General features: G+C 49.8%; 1 protein-coding gene across 1 annotated transcript in view; it reads right to left on the bottom strand.

Annotated features, from left to right (window-relative positions):
* The window catches only part of PARVA (parvin alpha), a 104955-nt gene extending 85293 nt beyond the window's left edge, over nucleotides 1–19662 (bottom strand). Inside the window, exon 1 of the mRNA XM_029060690.2 lies at nucleotides 19402–19662. Within this exon, the coding sequence (XP_028916523.1) occupies nucleotides 19402–19537 (136 nt within the window). The 5' untranslated portion in view covers nucleotides 19538–19662. The remainder of the gene's footprint in view (nucleotides 1–19401) is intronic.
* Between the last annotated feature and the right edge of the window lie 385 nt (nucleotides 19663–20047).

Consider the following 20047-nt stretch of genomic DNA (forward strand, 5'->3'; position numbering starts at 1 on the left):
CCAAGTAGTCACAGCAGACAAGTGGTGGAGCCAGAATTAGAACCTGGGTCCTGCTGACTCCCAGGTCCCAGGTCAATCCACAAGGTCATGCTGCTTCAGAACACTCTCCTGGACCCCTACTGTACGTAGGACAGCGTGCTGGGCCCGTATTATGTACCAAGAACTGTCCTGAGCACCTAGTTTGTGCAGAGCACTGTACCAAGTACTGGGGAGCAAACCGTCACTCAGTGGTATTTATTGAGCACTTATGGTGTGCAGAGCACTGTTCTAAGCAACTGGGTGTGTACAAAGTTCTTTCCCCTGCCTGGTGTGAGCCAGTCTTCGCAGGATTGGCACTGCCACTCCTCCCAGGCAGAGGGGGGCATTCACCGGGAGCAAGCTGGCAACCTGGAGCCAAAGGCAGCTGAAGCTGGGGAGGTGCCTGCCGCCGATCTTATCCAACCACTCCCGGTCAGGCCCCCCAACATTCTGGGGACAACCGCCCAGTGCCACCCCTTGCTGAAGCCCTCCCTCACAAGCCGAGGCCTGCTATCCTCACAATCCATCAGTCCTATCGATTGAACACTTACTAATAATAATAGTATTTGTGAAGTGCTTACTGTGCCAAGCACTATTTTACGCACTGGGGGTAGATTCAAGGTAATTAGGTTGTTCCACATGGGGCTCACAGTCTAATCCCCATTTTACAGATGAGGTAACTGAGGCACAAAGAGGTTAAGCGACTTGCCCAAGGTCACAAAGCAGACAAGTGACAAAGCTGGGATGAGTGCAGAGCTCTGTACTAAGGGCTTGGGTGAGTACAATAATAATAATTGTGGGATTGGTTAAGTGCTTACTATGTGCTAGGCACTGCACGTAGCGCAGGGGTGGATAGAAGCAAATCGGGTTGGACACACATGGGGCCCTCAGTCTCAATTCCCATTTTACAGATGAGGAAACTGAGGCTCAGAGAAGTGAGGTGACTTGCCCAAGTTCAGACAGCCAACAAGTGGGAGAACTGGGAATAGAACCCATGAATTTCTGACTTCCAGGCCTGTGTTCTATCCTCTACACCATGCTGCTTCTCACTAATAATAATAATGATAATGATGGTATTTGTTAAGCGTTTACTATGTTCTAAGCACTGGGGTAGATACAAGGTAATCAGGTTGTCCCACGTGGGAATCACAGTCTTAATTCCCATTTTTACAGATGAGGTAACTGAGGCACAGAGAAGTTAAGTGACTTGCCCAAGGTCACACAGCAGATGTGGCAGAGCCGGGATTAGAACTCACATCCTCAATTCCCCAGTTCAGTCCTTCCTAGGCTAGGGGATAGGCACTGGTGGTCCAGGTGTCCGCTGGGCACAGGGCCTGCGCCAGTTGCGGAATATCAGCAGTGAAGTGTCCGCACCTAGCCCACATCAATCCTGGATGGAGAACCGATCATCTCTGGAACTGCTCACGGGGAAGGTTTCCACATACCTATTGAAAGCTCACCTCCTCCAGGAGGCTTTCCCAGACTGAGCCCCCTTTTCCTCTGCTCCTCCTCCCCTCCCCATCGCCCCGACTCCCTTCCTCTGCTCTACCCCCCTCCCTGCCCGACAGCACGTGTATATATGTATATATTTATTATTCTATTAATTTTATTAATGATGTGTATATATCTATAATTATATTTATTTATATTGATATTATTGATGTCTGTCAACTTGTTTTGTTTTGTCTGTCTCCCCCACTTCTAGACTGTGAGCCCGTTGTTGGGTAGGGATTGTCTCTTTTGGTTGCCCCATTGTACTTTCCAAGCACTTGGTACAGTTCTCGGCACATAGTAAGCGCTCAGTAAATACGATTGAAGGAATGAAAGAATGAATGAAGCAGAATGGCCTAGTGGAAAGAGCACAGTTCTGCGAGTCAGAGGACCTGAGTTCCAATCCGGGCTCTGCCACTTGTGTGCTGTGCGACCTTAGGAAAGTCACTTTACTTTTTTGGGCCTCAGTTCCCTCATCTGTTTTCCCTCCTTTGTAGACTGTGAGCTTCATGAGGGACCTGATTATTTTGTATCTAACTCAGCGCTTAGTACAGTGCTTGGCATATAGTAAGTGCTTAACAAATATTATCATTATTATTCTGTGAGCCCCATGTGGCATCTGATCATCTTGTATCTATCACAGCATTCGGTACAGTTCTTGATGAATAATGCTTAACAAATACAATTATTACTGTTATTATAATAATTATTGTTACTATCCTTAAACTGGCAGCCCCATGTGGGACCTGATTAGCTTGCATGTACCCCAGCACTTAGCTCAGTGCTAGATACATAAGCACTTAAATACCACAATTATTATTGTCACTTTATTATTCTTAAATTGTGAGTCCCATGTGGGAACCTATCTTGTATCTACAGCACAGTGCCTGGCACATAGTAAATGCTTAACAAATACCACAGTTATCATAACTTTATTTTACTTCAACTGTAAAGCCCCATGTGGGACCTGATCATCTTGTATCTACAACAGCGCCTAGTACCAGTGCTTGGCACATGGTAAAAATGCTTAACAAATACCACAGTAGTTATATTATCATCATCATCAAAACAAAGGTCTTTCCAGGAGAGGATTCCGGCATACTATCAACAAAAGGGAAGGAATCAGAACTGTTTACAACATCAGGAGAGGAATTTCTTTTGAGATTCTGGAAGGAATTTCCTTTGAGAAGAGATGATCTCATGCCCCTCCACCCCCCTCCTGCATACAATCAGGAAAAGGAAGGAGAGGCTTGTTCAGCATATGTAAGATTCTTTGATAGACTGGGAACTAAGGGGAAGAGTCTGGAAAGAATTGGGGAGTTTGAATTTCTTTGGCTATTATTATTATTATTATATATAATATTATTATATAAACTATCATTTGTGAAACCAAGGCTCATTTCACTAACTTAGCAATGCATATGCACAAAATAGGTTACCTTGATTACCTCATCTGTAAAATGGGGACTAAGACTGTGAGCCCCACATATCTACCCCAGCACTTTGAATGGTGCCTGGCACAAGTCTGAAAGCTCGCTGTAGGCAGGAAATGTGTCTGTCAGATTGTTATACTGTACTGTCCCAAGCACTTAGTACCGTGCTCTGCACTGATACCATTTTTTTAAAAAGAGACAAAAAATGCCACACAGAGAAAGAGAGAGAGATGGGGCCGAGTCAGGAGGTACACGGGAAAATTACTCTCCCCTCCTTCAAAGCCCTATTGAGGGCACATCTCCTCCAAGAAGCCTTCCTGGAGTAAGCTTCCCCTTTCCTCTTCTCCCACTCCCTTCTGCATTGCCCTGACTTGCTCCCTTCTTCCCCCCTTCCCAGCTCCACTGCACTTATGTACATATTTGTAATTGATTCATTTGTATTGATGTGTTTTCCCCTACCCCGGCCCCAGACTGTTAGCTCATGGTTGGCAGGGAATGTGTCTGTTTATTATTGTATTGTACTCTCCCAAGCGCTTAGTACAGTGCTCTGCACACAGTAAGCGTTCAATAAATCCAATTGAAGGAATGAATGAAAAATACCCTCGCTTCCTTCTGGGCATGTAGATGGCATGTGGATGGCATGTAGGGTACTCATACAACAGACCAGGGAGGTGGCATCCAAACAAAGTACACCTGCAGCAGGAGATGACGGGGTCGTGAGGAACATTCTCAGTCTCCTTGGTGGACTCCTCCTCTCCCTCCCACTCCCTAAATGTGGGGGTCCCTCAGGGTTCAGGTCTGGGTCCCCTTCTATTCTCCATCCATTCTCAGAAATGTCACCGGATATACTTTTTTTTCCCTATGATGCTTGTTAAGTGCTTACTATGTGCCAAGCACTCTACTACGTCCTAGGGTAAATACCAGGAAATTAGATTGGACACAATCCCTGTACCACATGGGGCTCACAATCCAAACAAGAAGACCAGGTATTGGATCCTCATTGTACAGAAGAAGAAACTGAGGCACAGAGCAAGGTCACATAGCAGACAAGGGATGGAGGGGAATTAGAACCCAGGTCCTCTGACTCCCAGGTCCGTGCTCTTTCCTCTAAGCCACACTGCTTCCAGCTCCCTCCTCTTTAATAATAATAATGACGATGGTATTTGTTAAGCGCTTACTATGTGCCGAGCACTTTTCTAAGCACTGGGGTGTTGTCTCACGTGGGGCTCACAGTCTTAATCCCCATTGTATAGATGATGTAACTGAGGCAAAGTCACACAGCTGATGTGACGAAGCCGGGACTTTAATGCATGTGGGTGGATTCTGGTGAATAAACAATTGGGGGGGGGGTCTGCTCTTGCATCATGGGGCTGCCTTTCTGCACTAGAAGAACTCCCCACTCCCACACACTCATTCATTCAATAGTATTTACTGAGCGGTTACAATGTGCAGAGCACTGTACTAAGCGTTAGGAATGTACAATTCGGCAACAGAGAGAGACAATCCCTGCCCAGTGACGGGCTCACAGTCTACTAGAGACAAGAATCTGTCCTGGAGAAGGCCTCTTCACCACCCGCCATGCATGGCACCATGGCATGGCACCACCCATGCCAACTCCCCTTGGATATCCTGTAGTGGATGGAGCACTGGCCTGGAAGTCAAAAGAACCTGAATTCTAATCCTGGCTCCGTCACGGGTCAGCTGTGTGACCTTGAGCAAGTCACTTCACTTCTCTGCACCTTGGTTACCTCATCTGTAAAAAATGGGGATGAAGACTGTGAGGACAGTGTGGGACAGGGATTGATTAGCTTGTATATGCCCCAGTGCTCACTACAATGCCTGGCACCTAGTAAGCACTTCATAAATACTGTTTTTGTTTTTTTAAATGATTCAGCCAGCCCCAGGCCTGCTTCTGTTGAGCTACTCAGCACAGACGCTGCAATTTCAGACATTTTTCTCTCCTCCTGCTCTCCCGCCCACTCCCTCTCAGTTGAATTTTCTGGTCTCAGTGTGGGATTTGAGGAAACTTTTTGAAAACAGCCACGCCTTCTAGCAGATGGTGCTGGAGGGGAGAGAAAAGACCCGTTCTCAGGGCCTGGGCCATTTCCTCTCCAAAAGCAGCTGGGTGGGGAAGAAAATGTTTATTCCATCCTTGGGCAGGGAATATGACGAGTCAGAGAAGCCTACCCAGACTCCCATTTTAGGCAAATTTCCTCTCCTCAGCTCTGCTCCCCTCGTCTCGCCCAGCGGAGAGATAAAGCCAGGCGGTTCGATGCCCCAAACCCTTTACTGTGGGCAGTGTGGGAAGCCAGACATAACCACTTCCTCCGGCAGTGGGGAAACGAGACCTACGAAAGGAGAAGTTGACTATCGGGGAACTGGGGCTGGGGGGGGAGGGGGGGCGGGGCACTCGGGCAGTGGGAGGCTTCTAAAAAAAAAAGAAAAGCAAAGAACACGGAACTTTGAGAGTCTTGAAGACTGAAATTTGCTGCTCTGGCCACAGCACTCTACTGATTCAGTTCTGTTGGTCTTTACATAGGGTGTATTTGTTGTTGTTATGTTGTTTGAGTGTCTTCATTACTGCATCTCTCCTCTTGGGTCTGTCTCCCGACCCTTCCCCCGGCCCCTTAGACAAAGATTCTGAGCCCCTCGGATGCCCAGGACCAGATCTAATTCTCACCTCTGTATGATTTTCCAATCGACAGTATTTTTTTGAGTGGTTATTGTGTGCAGGACTGCGTACTAAGCACTCGGGAGAGTGCAATAGAGTTGACAGACATGATCCTTGCCTTTAAGGAGCTTCCAGTGCTTAGTAGAGTGCTCTGCAGCCAGAAAGTGCTTAACTCGATTACTGCCAAAGCTTCTATTCCCTTCTCTGGGCCTCATTTACCTCATTTGTAAAATGGGGATTCAGACTGAGAGCCCCTCGTGGGACAGGGACTGCGTCCAACCTGCTTAGCTTGTATCCTGTACCCTGGAGCTTAGTACAGTGCCTGGCACATGGTAAGCGCTTAACAAATACCATCATTATTATTATTACTACGAGGGACTAGAAATGGTAAAAGCTGTTCTTCAGTGCTGGGAAGTCGCTGAGCTCCCAACAGGGAACCTTTCTCCCACTCTTTCCCTCAGAGACAGAATTCTGATAGGCTTGTGGATCTGTTGGGTTTTTCCACCATATCTTGAGCATCCTTGGTTTCTTCATTGATAACATGGTCAGGGGAAGACAAGCTTCCTAGTGGCTTTAGAAGCAAGAAGTTTAACACTGCACACAAATGGCATGGAAAAAAGCAGTGTGGCCTAGTGGAAAGACCATGGGCCTGGGAGTCCGAGGACCTGGGTTCTAATTCGGGCTCCACCACTTGCCTGCTGTGTGACCTTGGGCAAGTTACTTAATTTCTCTGTGCCTCAGTTACCGTATCTGTAAAATGGGGATTCAGTAACTGTTCTCCCTCTTACTTGAACTGTGAACTCTACGTGGGACTGTGTCTGGCCTGATTATCTAATATATTCCTTAGTGCCTAGACCAGTGATTGAAACATAATAAGTAATGAATACCACAATTATTATCCCCAGTAGCCATTAGTACTGGGCCACTGAAAGCCAATTCATTCATTCAATCATATTTATTGAATGCTTACTATGTGCAGAGCACCGCACTAAGCTCTTGGAAAGTATGATTTGACAACAAATAGAAACAATCCCTAACGAACAATGGACTCACAGAACAATAATAATGATAATGATAATTGTGGAATGGGTTAAGCATTTACTATGTGCCAAGCACTGTTCAAAGTACTGGGGTGGATACAAGCAAATCGGGTTAGGAACAGTCCCTGTCCCAAAGGGGGCTGACAGTCTCTATTTTACAGATGAGGTAATCGAGGCACAGAGAGGCAAAGTGACTTGCCCAAGGTCACACAGGGGCTGTACAGCTTTAGACTTTGGGGTGGGGACTCAATCAGCTTTATTTTTTTAAAAAAATTTTGCGATATTTGTTAAGCATTTACTATGTGCCAGGTACTGTACTAAGTGCTGGGGTAGAGGCAGCTCACCAGATTGGACACAATCCATGACCCACATGGGGCTCACAGTCTTAACCCCCATTTTACAGAGAGGGTCACTGAGTCACAAAGAAGTGAAGAGAAGTGAGGCTAATCAGGTTGGGCACAGTCCCCGTCCCATATGGGGCTCACACTCTTCATTCCCAGTTTACTGAGAGGGTAACTAAGGCCTAGAGATGCAAAGCGACTTGCCCAAAGTCACACAGCGGACAAGTGGCAGAGTAAGGATATAAAATCCAGGTCCTTCTGACTCCCCGGACCAGGTTCTATCCACTAGGTCATGCTGCTTCTCATCTCTGGCTACTTTTCCACTACAGGTGCTGGATTCCCCTTGTGAAAACAAGACCCTCCATTCCCAAAGGCCTCCGTCCTTAGGTTCCATCCAGCTGAAGGCAAACAGAGTCTTCTTTGTCCCGTGCCCGCTTTCGGAAGATTGATTTAGGTCAGTTAATACCACAGCCAAATGCCAACCTTAATCTGAAACTCGCTGGTCTTTTACTGCCGGTCGCTGGTCTTTTACTGCCGGACGTTTTGTCCTGGCGTGAGGCCAGGGGCTAAGTCCACCTCACCTGGGGCCGAACGAGGTGGACACTGGGCAGAGGAGCTGAAGAGCTGGATGGATTTTCAGGGCTTAATTAAAACACAGAGTTGGCCCCGGGGCCCCTTCCGAGCCGATATTTGCTTCTCCGCCTGGATCCAACTTTGAGTCAATATTAATCCGGAGACCGACGGGACGGGCCTTTCAGCCGAGCAATCCCCCTTCCCTGGGGGGCCCCGTGGTTTGACCTTTTGGGGTCTCTCGAGACGATCTTCTCGAGAACCCCCGTTTCTAGGAAGCTGATATTGGCTACTGCATGGCCACAAGATTCTGGTCGACATGGGCACCCTTGGGAGATTGGATCCGGAAACTCCCTCTGCATATCTTGCTCTCTCAAGCAGCATGGCCTAGAGATTAGAGCCGGGGCCTGGGAGTCAGAAGGACCTGCATTCTAATTCTGGCTCTGCCACTTGTCTGTTGTGTGACCTTGGGCAAGTCACTTCATTTCTCTGGATCTCTGTGCTCTACACATAGTAAGTACTCAATAAATACTACTGATTGATTGATAAGGGAGACCCCTGCAATTCCTACAGGAATGGATGACCCTCTCCCCTGTAAGACCTGTCTTTCTCTAGGTTTGGCTGTCCGGGGGAGCTCATCAAGCAAGACCCCCTTCCTCCAGGAGGATTTTGAGAAGTCTGGAACCCGTACAGGGTCTGTCTGCTGGGAAAACAGTAAAGCAAGGAGAAACAGAGTGGCCTAGTGGATAAAGCACAAGCCTGGAAGTCAGTCAGTCGTATTTACTGAGTGCTTACTGTGTGCAGAGCACTGTACTAAGCACTTGGGAGAGGACAATGTAACAGACACATTCCCTGCCCATAAGGTGCTTATGTTCCAGAGTGGGAGACAGACATGACTATAAATAAATAAATTACAGATATGGACATAAGTACTGTGGGGCTGCAAGGGGGATCCCTCTGGATGACCTAGAGGACCTGGGTTCTAATCCCGACTCTGCCTATTGCTTGCTTCTGTGGCCTTGGACAAATCACTTAAATGCTCCGTGCCTCAGTGTCCTTAACTGCAAAATGGGAATTCACTACCTGTTCTCCCTCCTACTTAGACTGTGACCCCCATGTGGGACAGGGACTGTATCCAACCTGATAAACGTGAATTTATCCCAGTGCTTAAAACAGTGCCTGACACATGGTAAGAGTTTAATATAATGATAATAATAAAAATAATGATCCAGGAGACAGGAGCTGTAAGAGAAGCTAAAAGTGCCAAGGCTCAGCAAGACCACTTTTTGCATACACCACTAGCCTTACACCCAGCAAAACTTCCAAAACAACTGGAAGAATCCTCATTACCAGAGGAAAGGGACAGGGATATGGTTTTAATAATAATAATAAGAATGATGATGGTATTTGTTTACAAAATGTGTCGAACTGTTCTAAGCACTGGGGTAGATACAAGATAATCAAGTTGGATAAGTCCCTGTTCCACAAGGGGCTCACGGTCTTAATCCCCATTTTCCAGAAAAGGTCCCTGAGGCACAGTCAACCAGTCAGTCAATTGCATTTATGGAGCATTTACTGTGTGCTGAGCATACTTGGGAGAGTACAATATAACAATATAGCAGACACAGTCCCCAACCAATGTGAGAAGTGAAATGACTTGCCCAAGGTCACACAGCAGACAAGAGATGCAGGTAGGATTAGAACCTAGGTCCTTCTGACTCCCAGACCCATGATCTACCTATGCTTAGTACAGTGCCCAGCACATAAGTGCTTAATAAATACCACAATTATCATCATTATTATTATCTTCCCCTGAGCCTTTCATTTATTCATTCTTATTTATTGAGCACTTACGGGGTGCAGACCACTGAACTAAGCATTTGGGAGAGTACAATACAACATTAGTCGGACACATTCTCTGCTCACAATGAGCTTATAGTCTAGAGGCGGGGAGACGGGCAACGATACAAATAAATAAAATTACAGATATGTACATAAGTGCTGTGGGGTTGAGGGAGGGGTGAATAAAGGGAGCATCAGGAAGACACAGAAGGGAGAAAAGGAAAAAGAGGGGCTTAGGGAAGGTCTTTTGGAGGAGATGTGCCTTCAATAAGGCTTTGAAGGTGGGAGAGTAATCATCTGTCAGATATGAAGAGGGAGGGTGTTCCAGGCCAGAGACAGGGAAGGGGTATAGATGAGATCGAAGTACAGTGAGAAGGTTGGCATTAGAGGAACCAAGTGTGTGGGCTGGGTGGTACCAGGAGACCAGCGAGGTGGAATAGGAGGGGGCAAGGCGATTGAGGGCTTTAAGGCCCATGGTAAGCCCTGGGCAGATACCGAAACTGCCCCCACTACCCAGGTAGTCACCAAGACAGCCCGCTGTGCCCAGGCAGCTTTATCCAGTGCCCTGGGCAGACACGGATGCTACCCCCCAGCTCCCGGAGCCCCAGGCAGAACCAGATGCTGCTCCAGTGGCCCAGGAAGATACCGATGCTACGCCCAGTGCCCTGGGCAGACACAGATGCTAACCCCACTATCCGGGTGAGGCTCTTCCTCGAGTGTATGAGCTCTCCATTCACGCTCGGCCCTTCCCTTTAGCCCGGGGATGATCCGCTCAAACGGTTTTGGGGTGAAATGGAAAGGCTGGCCCCTCGGCCCCAGTGTGGCAGACAGACATGGACACTGCTCCCCAGTGCCCCGGGCAGACACTGATGTTACCCCTAATGCCTGGGGCCTGGAAGCACTAGAAGCAATCTACTGAATTCTCTCCTTACTCTTCTCATTTTACCAAGTTTCCAAAGGAACGGTGTCTCAGGGACACAGGAGGGCGCAGATGCTATGTTCTCTGAGCCCAACAGGTTCGGGGCTGGAGGAGGAGGGCGCTGGCTGGGGAGGCCGAAGCTGAACCAAGGTGGACAGAAGCTTCCTCCGGTATCTCCCTCGAGACCTGAATGGCACCGATTTGACATCGCCCAAAAGCCTAACTTGCTCTCCTCCCTCAATGGGACTCTCCGAAGGGGGTTTGTCCGGCCCCAGGATTCGGGAACGAATGCACTGAAGTAGAATGGGGGTCGTGCCAATCTTGTCCTACCTCTTCCGCCCCCTGGGAGCTGCACTGACTCCTGTTCACACACTGGACATCCCCGGGTAACACCCCCCCACCCCCGGGTGACTCTTGGCACAGGCTCTGGGTTGTGGTGTGGCAGGCAGCTCATTCCATTTCCAGCCCACTGCCTGTCTGCACCAACTCGGTGGCATGGCAGAGTGGATAGAGCACTGGCCTGGGATTCAGAAGGTCACAGGTTCTAATCCCAGCTCCACCACTTGTCTATGTGACCTTGGGCAAATCACTTCACTTCTCTGGGCCTCAGTTACTTCCTCTGTAAAATGGGGCTGAACCAAGGTTGCTGGTATCCATCCCAGCCGTTCCTACAGTGCCTTGTACAGAGTAAGCACTTAACAAATACCACAATTATTATTATTATTTGGAAAAGAGACCAGCCTTGTATTGCCTAAGTAGGAGAGATGGGGTGGGTAAGTCTGCAAGCCCTGTGGATTCAGGAGAGGCCAGAAAAGAACACAACCAAGCAACCAAGCGAGCATCCAAGAGAAACAGCCTGGCTTAGTGGATAGAGTACAGGCCTGGGTTCTAATCCCGGCTCTCCCACGTTTCTGCTGAGTGACCTTGGGCAAGTCACTTCACTTCTCTGTGCCTCAGTTCCCTCATGTGAAATGGGAAACAGGACTGTAAGCCCCAAATGGGACAGGGACCATGTTCAACCTGATTAGTTACTAACTACTCCAGCACTTAGTACAGTGCCTGGCAATAGTAAGTGTTTAACAAATACCATTTAAAAAAAATGTGTGGTATCAATGATCCTGTCCCACTCAGCAGTGGGGCAAATGCTATGCCCTGTGGTACCAAGGCTGAGGGAGTAAAATACTTAACAGTAATGTTAATGACTGTGATATTTGTTCAGTGCTTACTATGTGCCAAGCACTGTACCGAGCACCGGCGTAGATACAATATCATCAGGTTCGTGAGCCACGGTCCCTGTCCTTTGTGGGTCGCATGGTCTGAGTAAGAGGGAGACCAGATATTGAATCCCCATCTTACAGATGAGGAAACTGAGGCACAAAGATGCTAAATTAGGCAGTCCCTCCAGCAGCCCCAACATTTAGCACAGAGGTAATGATTATAATTACTACTACTATTAATAATAATTTTGGTATTAAGTGGTAACTATATGCCAGGCCACTGTACTAACAGCTGGAGTGGATACAAGCAAATAGGGTTGGACACAGTCCCTATCCCATGTGGGGCTAACAGTCTTAATCCCCATTTTACAGATGAGGTAACTGAGGCCCAGGTAAGTGAAGTGACTTGCCCAAGGTCACACAGCAGACAAGTGGCAGAGCCAGGATTAGAACCCATGACCTTCTTACTCCCACCCCTGTGCTCTATCTACTACACCTTGCTGAGCTTACTTTGTGTCAAGCACTGTTTTAAGCGCTGGGGTAGATAGAAGATAATCAGGGTCAATGCAGTTCCTGTCCCACATGGGGCTCACAGTCTTCATAGGAAGGAGTAGGATTTAATCCCCATTTTTGAGGCACGGAGATGCTAAATTAGGCTGTCTCTCAGCAGCCTTGCCAGACAGCCCAGTGATAACATTTATGATAACTATGGTACTTGTTAAGTGATTACTACCGGTCAAGCACTGTTCTAAGTGCTGGGGTAGATGTGTGTCCTGTCCCACAAGGAGCTCAGAGTCTAAGTAAGAGGGAGTAGGATTTAATCACCATTTTACAGAGGAGGAAACTGAGGCACAGAGAAATGAAGTGACTTGTCCAAGGTCAAAGAGCAAGCCACTGGTAGAGTCCTCTGACTCCCTGTGCTCTATCCTCAGTTGCTTCTGAGAGATATGGCTTGAGATTCAGGGCTGCTAATTACAAACTAAGGAGCCTCTGGGGAATTTCCTAATTGTGCTTGTTAAAGAAATGGGAGGGGCAGGCAAAGAGGTATTCGGAGATCCGGGCCATGGATTCCATGGATTCCAAGAAAGCTTCCCCGACTAAGCCTTCCTCTCCTCTTCTCCCACTCCTTTCTGTGCCGCTCTTCCTTGCTCTTCCAGACTGTGAGCTTGTTGGAGGCAGGAATGTGTCTGTCTCTTGTTATACTGTACTCTTCCAAGTGCTCAGTACAGTGCTTTGCACACAGTAAGAGCTCATTAAATACCACTGAATGAATGAACGCATCAATTCCTAACTCCTTCACAAGCTCTGCCTTCCTCCTTCCTCCCTCTCCCTCATCCCAGTCTTCCTCATCCCCCTCGGGCTCACTAAGGAAGCTCTGGGAATGTAGAAGCAGAGATTCTTCTACACTTTGAACTGCTCCCAAAGGGAGAGTAATCCCAGCCCACCTGGTGCAGTCAACAAAACCCACTTCTGGCCAGAGGAGCTCAGCAGGCCCCAGTTTCTCTCCTTCAAGCCTATGTGCCAACCGCCAGCCCCTGACCGAAAATGGGAGCGGAAGAATATTCCTGCTAAACTCTGCCCTTTCCTCTCCATCCAAACTGCTTCCACATTAATCCAGGCACTTATCCTATCTCACCTTGATTACAGAATCAGCCTCCTAGCTGACCTCCCTGCCTCCCGTCTCTCCCCACTCCAGTCCATACTCCACTCTGCTGCCTGGGTCATTTTTCTACAAAAATGTTCAGTCCATGCTTCCCCACTCCTCAAGAACTTCCATCCACAGAAACAGAAGTTCCTTATCATTGGCTTTAAATTACTGAATCACCTCACCCCTTCCTACTTTACCTTGCTGCTCTCCTAGTACAACCCAGCCCGCGCATTTCGATCCTCTAATGCCAACTTACTCACTGTACCTTGCTCTCATCTATCTCACCGCTGACCTCTTGCCCACATCCTGCCTCTGGCCTGTGAAACTCTCCTTCTTCATATCAACAGACCGCCCTTCTCCCCACCTTCAAAGCCTTATTGAAGGCTCATCTCCTCCAAGAGGCCTTTCCCGACTAAGCCCCCCTTTCCTCTCCTCTCACTCTCTTCTGTGTTACCCTTACACCTAGATTTGCTCCCTTTGTTCACCCCTTCCTCAGCCCTACTTATGTCCACATCTGTAATGTATTTATATTAGTGCCTCTCTCTCCCTCTAGACTGTAAGCTCAATGTGGGCAGGGAATGTGATTACCAACTATGTTGTACTCTCCCAAGCGCTTAATACAGTGCTCTGCACACAGTGAGTGCTCAACAAATGTGATTGATTGATTGATTGATTGATTGATCAAGAGCATCTGGCCCTGGTCAAGAGGCTGAAAGATGGTGGAGTCCCTCAGTCCCCCAGGAGGGTATGGCCCTCCTGTTCTTGTGGTGAACGGAGCAAAGGATGAACGACAGGGAAAACGGAACAGAGGATGAACGACAGGAAGAACAGAGCAGAGGACAAATGACAGGGAGAACTGAGCAGAGGATGAACAACATACCCAACGGAACTGAGGATGAATGACAGGGAGAACGGAACTGAGGATGAACGATAGGGAGAACGGAACAGAGGATAAAAGACAGGGAGAGCAGAGCGGAGGACGAATGACAGAGCCAACGGAGCAGAGGATGAATGACAGGAAGAATGGAGCAGAGGACGAACGACAGGGAGAACGGAGCAGAGGACGAAGGATAGGGAGAATGGAGCAGAGGATGAATGACAGAGCCAACGAAGCAGAGGATGAATGACAGGAAGGGTGGAGCAGAGGACAAACGACAGGGAGAACGGAGCAGAGGATGAACAACAGGGAGAACGGAGTGGAGGATGAACGACAGGGAGAACGGAGAGGAGGGTGAACGACAGGGAGAACGGAGCGGAGGACGAACAACAGAGCCAACAGAGCAGAGGATGTCAGACAGGAAGAACGGAGCAGAGGATGAACGACAGGGAGAAGAGACTAGAGGACAAACAACAGGGAGAATAGACCAGAGGATGAACGATTGGGAGAACGGAGCAGAGGATGAACGACAGGGAGAACGGAGCAGAGGATAAAGGAAAGAGCTTGGGCCCCTGCCAGACACCTGAAAGGACCGGGAAGAGACTGAGCAGCAGATCCTGATACACAACGTCTAGCGGCAAGATCAGCCAGCCACGGGGTCCAAGAGGGGAGCATCGGCCGTGGGAGAGCTGATCTGAGGAAGGATCCGAGAGAGGAAAAGGGGTGGCTCCTTGGACCCATAATAAAAGGCCATTCCAAGAACCACTGTGGCCTAGTAGGAGTCCCTGCCTGGGAGACAGAAGACCTGGGTTCTAATCCCCACTCCACTACTCGTCTGCTGTGTGACCTTGGGCATGTGACTTCACTTTCCTCATCTGTAAAATGGGGATTCAATCCTCCTCCCTCCTACAAGACCCTTGGACCATGTCCAAACTGATTAATTGGTATCTATTCCAAGAGCTTACAACAGTGCTTGGTACATACTAAACACCTAAAAAGTAATAAAAATAATTGATGATCACAACTTCTCCAAGAGGCTGCCCTTGACTAAGCCCTCATCTCTCCTCTGTTTGCTGAGTGACTTTGGGCAAGTCACTTAAGTTCTCCATGCCTCAGTTACCTCACCTGTAAAGTGGGGAAGTTTTCCCTCCTACTGTGAGCCCCATAATTGGAGAGGGACTGCGTTTGACCTGACTATCTTTTATCTCCCCAGTACTTCCTATAGTTCCTAGCACATCTGAAAGATTTAACAAAGATATAAAGTAATAGTATAGTGGTACAATACAACTGTAGTGTTAAAAATATATCTGAAAGGCCAGATGGCAGTGCAGGGGTAAGGGGGAGGAGGAGGCCTCCTTAACAACCAAGGACTCAGTGACACTTTGCTAATCTTAGTATTGTGCCTGGCACACAGTAAGCACTTAAATACCATGGTTATTTTATTATTAATATTCTGATCTCTGCGCTGCTGTAGACCGTAAGCTCACTGTGAGCAGGGAACGTGCCTACCAATTCTGTTTTAGTGTACTCTCCCCAGTGCTTAGTACAGTGCACAGTAAGCTCTCAATAAATGAATCAATCATTCATTCAATTGTATTTATTGAGCACTTACTGTATGCAGTAAGCTTACAAAAAGCTTATCAGAAACAGCGTAGCTTAGTGGAAAGAACACGGGCTTGGGAGTCAGAAGACGTGTGTTCTAATCCCAGCTCCTCCACTTATCTGCTGGGTGACTCTGGGCAAGCCACTTCTCTGTGCCGCAATTACCTCATCTGTAAAATGAGGATTAAGACTTTGAGCCCCATGTGCGACAAACTGATTACTTCGTATCTACCCCAGTGCTTAGAACAGTGCTTGGCATGTAGTAAGCGCTTAACACATGCCATAATAATAATAATAGTGAGCGCTTGGGATAGTACACCAGAACAATAAGCAGACACATTCCCTGCCCAAAACAAGCTTACAGTCTCATCCTCCAGTCTCAGATGGGCAACGGTGGGGCCAGAGGAGGTTGGTGAGAAATGAGCTTTGAAATGAAGGCCTGTAGGTTTCCCATCTCACTTGATAACTTAAGAGTCACTTGTCTACTGTCTAGTCTTGGGCAAACCATTTCACTTCTCTGTGCCTCAGTTCCCTCATCTGTAAAATGGGGATTACGATTTTGATCCCTATGTGGGATGTGGGATATGGACTGGGTCCAATCTGATTAGTTTGTATCTACACCAGTGCTTAGTACAGTACCTGGCACATAGTAGGAGAGAACAGAGAGAGGAGGAGAGAAGGGAGAACCTAAAGGGAGAGGAGAGAATAATAATAATAATGGCATTCATTAAGCACTTACTATGTGCCAAGCACTGTATTAAGTGCTGGGGTGATTACAGGCAAATCAGGTTGGACAGAGTCTTTGGCCCATGAGGTGTTCACAGTCTTAATCCCCATTTTACTGATGAGGTTACTGAGGCCCAAAGATGTGAAGTGATTTACCCAGGGTCACATATCAGATACGTGGTACAGCCGGAATTAGAACCCTTGAACATCTGACTCCTAGGCCCGTGCTCTATCCAAGAGAAGCAGTGTGGCTTACTGGAAAGATCACGGGCTTGGGAATCAGAGAACATGGGTTCTAAACTTGCTTCTGCCACTTGTCTGCTATGTGACCTTGGGCAAGCCACTTAACTTCTCTGTGCCCCAGTTCCCTCACCTGTAAAATGGGGATTAAGACTGCGAGCTCCACGAGAGACAAGCTGCTTACCTTGTATCTACCCCAACATTTAGAACAGTACTTGGCACTTAGTATGCGCTTAGGACAGTGCTTGGCACATAGTAAGCATTTAGGAAAAACATCATCATCATTATTATTAGAGAGAAGAGAGAAGGGGAGAGCGAGAGAGTGCAGAACTGTAAAGATGTTTTCCTCCTGCTGGGGGACAGGGAGGTGACCTCTTAGTGCCTGGCACACAGTAATCACTTAAATATCACCGTTATTATTTTATTATTATTATTCTGATCTCTGCGCTGCTCTAGACTGTAAGCTCACTGTGAGGAGGGAATGTGCCTACCAATTCTTTTTTAGTGCACTCTCCCGAGTGTTTAGTACAGTGCTCTGCACACAATAAATGAATCATTCATTCATTCAGTCGTACTTAGTGAGCTCTTACTGTGTGCAGAGCACTGTACTAAGCACTTGGAAAGTACAATTCAGCAACACTGCAGGGGGCAAGAATATGTCCCCTTCCTGTCCTTCCCCCCGCCCCCTACCCCTGATGCTTGGGAAGGGGCACAGGTCCAGGGCTCCCATTATTAGCCCCCCTCCCCCAGGGCTCCAGGACCAGTTGGGAAGAGGATGAAACCGAGAGTGGGACTGGAGGTGGGGCGAGGGAGGGTGAGGGGGGAGGAGACTAAGTTGGGGAAGGGGATGGGAAGGGGGGGTAAAGACCCCCCTACAGCCACTGGGCTGCTGTCCTTCTGCCTGGGCCAGTCCAGCGCCATGACTTTCTTGGGGGGCCTGTGTGGGGTGGGGGCCGGAGGGATGGGTAATAATCATAGTAATTATGGTATTTGTTAAGTGCTTACTATGTGCCCAGTACTGTTCAAAGCACTGAGGTAGATAAAAGGTAATGAGGTTGTCCCACATGGGCCTCACATTTTTAATCCCCATTTTGCAGATGAGGTAACTGAGGCACAGAGAAGTTAAGTGACTTGCCCAAGGTCACACAGCGGACCAGAGGGCGAGGGATGGATGACCAGAGGGCAGGAGGGATGGATGACCTGAGGGCCTGGGGGATGGAGAGTAATAATAATGATGGTTATTTGATAAGCGCTAACTATGTGCCAAGCACTGTTCTAAGCTCTGGGGTAGATACAAGGTAATGAGGTTGTCCCACATGGGGCTCACAGTCTTAATCCCCATTTTACAGATGAGGTCACTCAGGCCCAGAGAAGTGAAGTGACTTGCCCAAATTCACATAGCTGACAAGTGGCGGAGCTGGGATTAGAACTCACAACCTCTGATTCCCATAGCCCGGGCTCTTTCCACTGAGCCACGCTGTTTCTCTGGGACGGATGACCAGAGGGCCAGAGGGATGGATGCCTGGAGGGCCAGAGTACCAGAGGGATGGAGGGATGGATGACCAGAGGGACGGAGGGATGGATGACCAGAGGGACGGAAAGATGAATGACCAGAGGGATGGAGAGACGGATGACCAGAGGTCCCGAGGAAAGGATGACCAGAGGGCCGGAGGGCCGGATGAACAGAGGGCCGGAGGGCCGGATGACCAGAGGGCCGGAGGGACGGATGACCAGAGGGCCGGAGGGCCGGATGACCAGAGGGCCAGAGGGACGGATGACCAGAGGGCCGGAGGGACGGATGACCAGAGGAATGGATGACCAGAGGGACGGATGACTAGAGGGACGAAAGGATAGATGATCAGAGGGACGGATGACCAGAGGGTCGGAGGGACGGATGACCAGAGGGCTGGAGGGACGGATGACCAGAGGGACGGATGATGAGAGGGACGGATGACCAGAGGGTCGGATGCCAGGAGGGCCGGGGGAACGGGGATCCGGGGGCCGAAGGGACGGGTGACCAGAGGGCCAGGGGGATGGATGACCAGAGGTACGAAAGGATGGATGATCAGAGGGACGGAGGGCCGGAGGGCCGGATGACCGGAGGGTAGGGGGATCAGAGAGCCAGGGTCCGGAAGGCCAGATGACCAGAGGGCGGGAGGGGAGGATGACCGTGGGGGAGAGAGGCTGGAGGGCCGGGGGATTTCGGAGCCAGGGTCCGGAGGGAAGGATGACCGGGGGGGCAAATAGCCGGGGGGGCCGGATGACCATGGGGTCGAGGGGCCAGAGGGCCACATGACCGGAGGATCGCGAAGCCAGGGTCCGGAGGGCGGGATGACCAGGTGGCCAAAAGGCCGGGGGGCCGGATGACCATGGGGCCGAGGGTCCGGAGGGCCAGATGACCAGGGGGTTCGGGGGTCCGCAGGACGGGGTGGCCAGGGGGTGGGAGGGAGGATGACCAGAGGGCCGGGGGGCCGGGGGATCGCGGACCCAGGGTCCGGAGGGTCGGATGATCCGGTGGCCAAAAAGCCGGGGGTCGGATGACCACGGGACCGAAGATCCGGAGGGCCGGATGACCAGAGGGCCGGAGGGGCCGGATGGGCCTTGGTCGCGGAGAGGGGGGTCGCCCAGCACACCCGGATCCCCCCCCCCCCAGGCCCGGGTGAGGGTCAGGGTCCGGTCCAGGGTGCGGGTATTTTTCCCCTCGGGAGGTTTTCCAGGAGCCAGCGGTGCGAGTGTCCCCCGCGTCCAGCCCAGCCCCCCACTGACCTTCTTTGGCTTTCTTCCTGCGAGCCAGGGTGCCCCCGAGTTTGCCCAGGAACGAGTCATCCTTCTTGCGGGACGGTGGCGATTTGGGGGTGGGAGACTTGGGAGCCGAAGGGGACTTCTGCGGGGAGGAGGCCATCGGGGGGCTGCGGACCGCCGGGCCGAAGGGGCAGGGCCGGGGCCGGGACCAGCCAGTCCTTCCCCAACGGAAGCGGAATCATTCCAGGGATCTGACACTGCCTTTCCTTCCCTTCCCTTTCCTCCCTCTCTCTCCCGCCTCCTTCCTTCCCCTTTTTGCCGGGGGAGGGGAGGCCGCCCTGCCTTCGGCCCCAAGACCCGGGTAGGGGGGCTGCCGGCCCGGCCCAGGGGTCCCCCCGCCTTGGGGTGGCATTTGTTGGGCGCTTACTACGTGCCAGGGGCCGCTCAGAGAAGCTAATAGGGCTGGACGCAGTCCCTGCCCCACGCGGGGCTCAGGCTCTCAGTCCCCATTTTAAGGAAAAGGGAACTGAGATCCAGTTCCTCTCCTCTGCAACCCCCTCCTTTGGGAACCAAATAATAATAATAATAATGGTATTTGTTAAGCCCTTACTATGTGCCAGGATCCCTCTCTAAGCGCTGGGGTAGATACAAGCCAATAGTGTTGGACACG

The sequence above is a fragment of the Ornithorhynchus anatinus genome, chromosome 3 (assembly GCF_004115215.2).
Source record: "Ornithorhynchus anatinus isolate Pmale09 chromosome 3, mOrnAna1.pri.v4, whole genome shotgun sequence".
NCBI lineage: Eukaryota > Metazoa > Chordata > Mammalia > Monotremata > Ornithorhynchidae > Ornithorhynchus > Ornithorhynchus anatinus.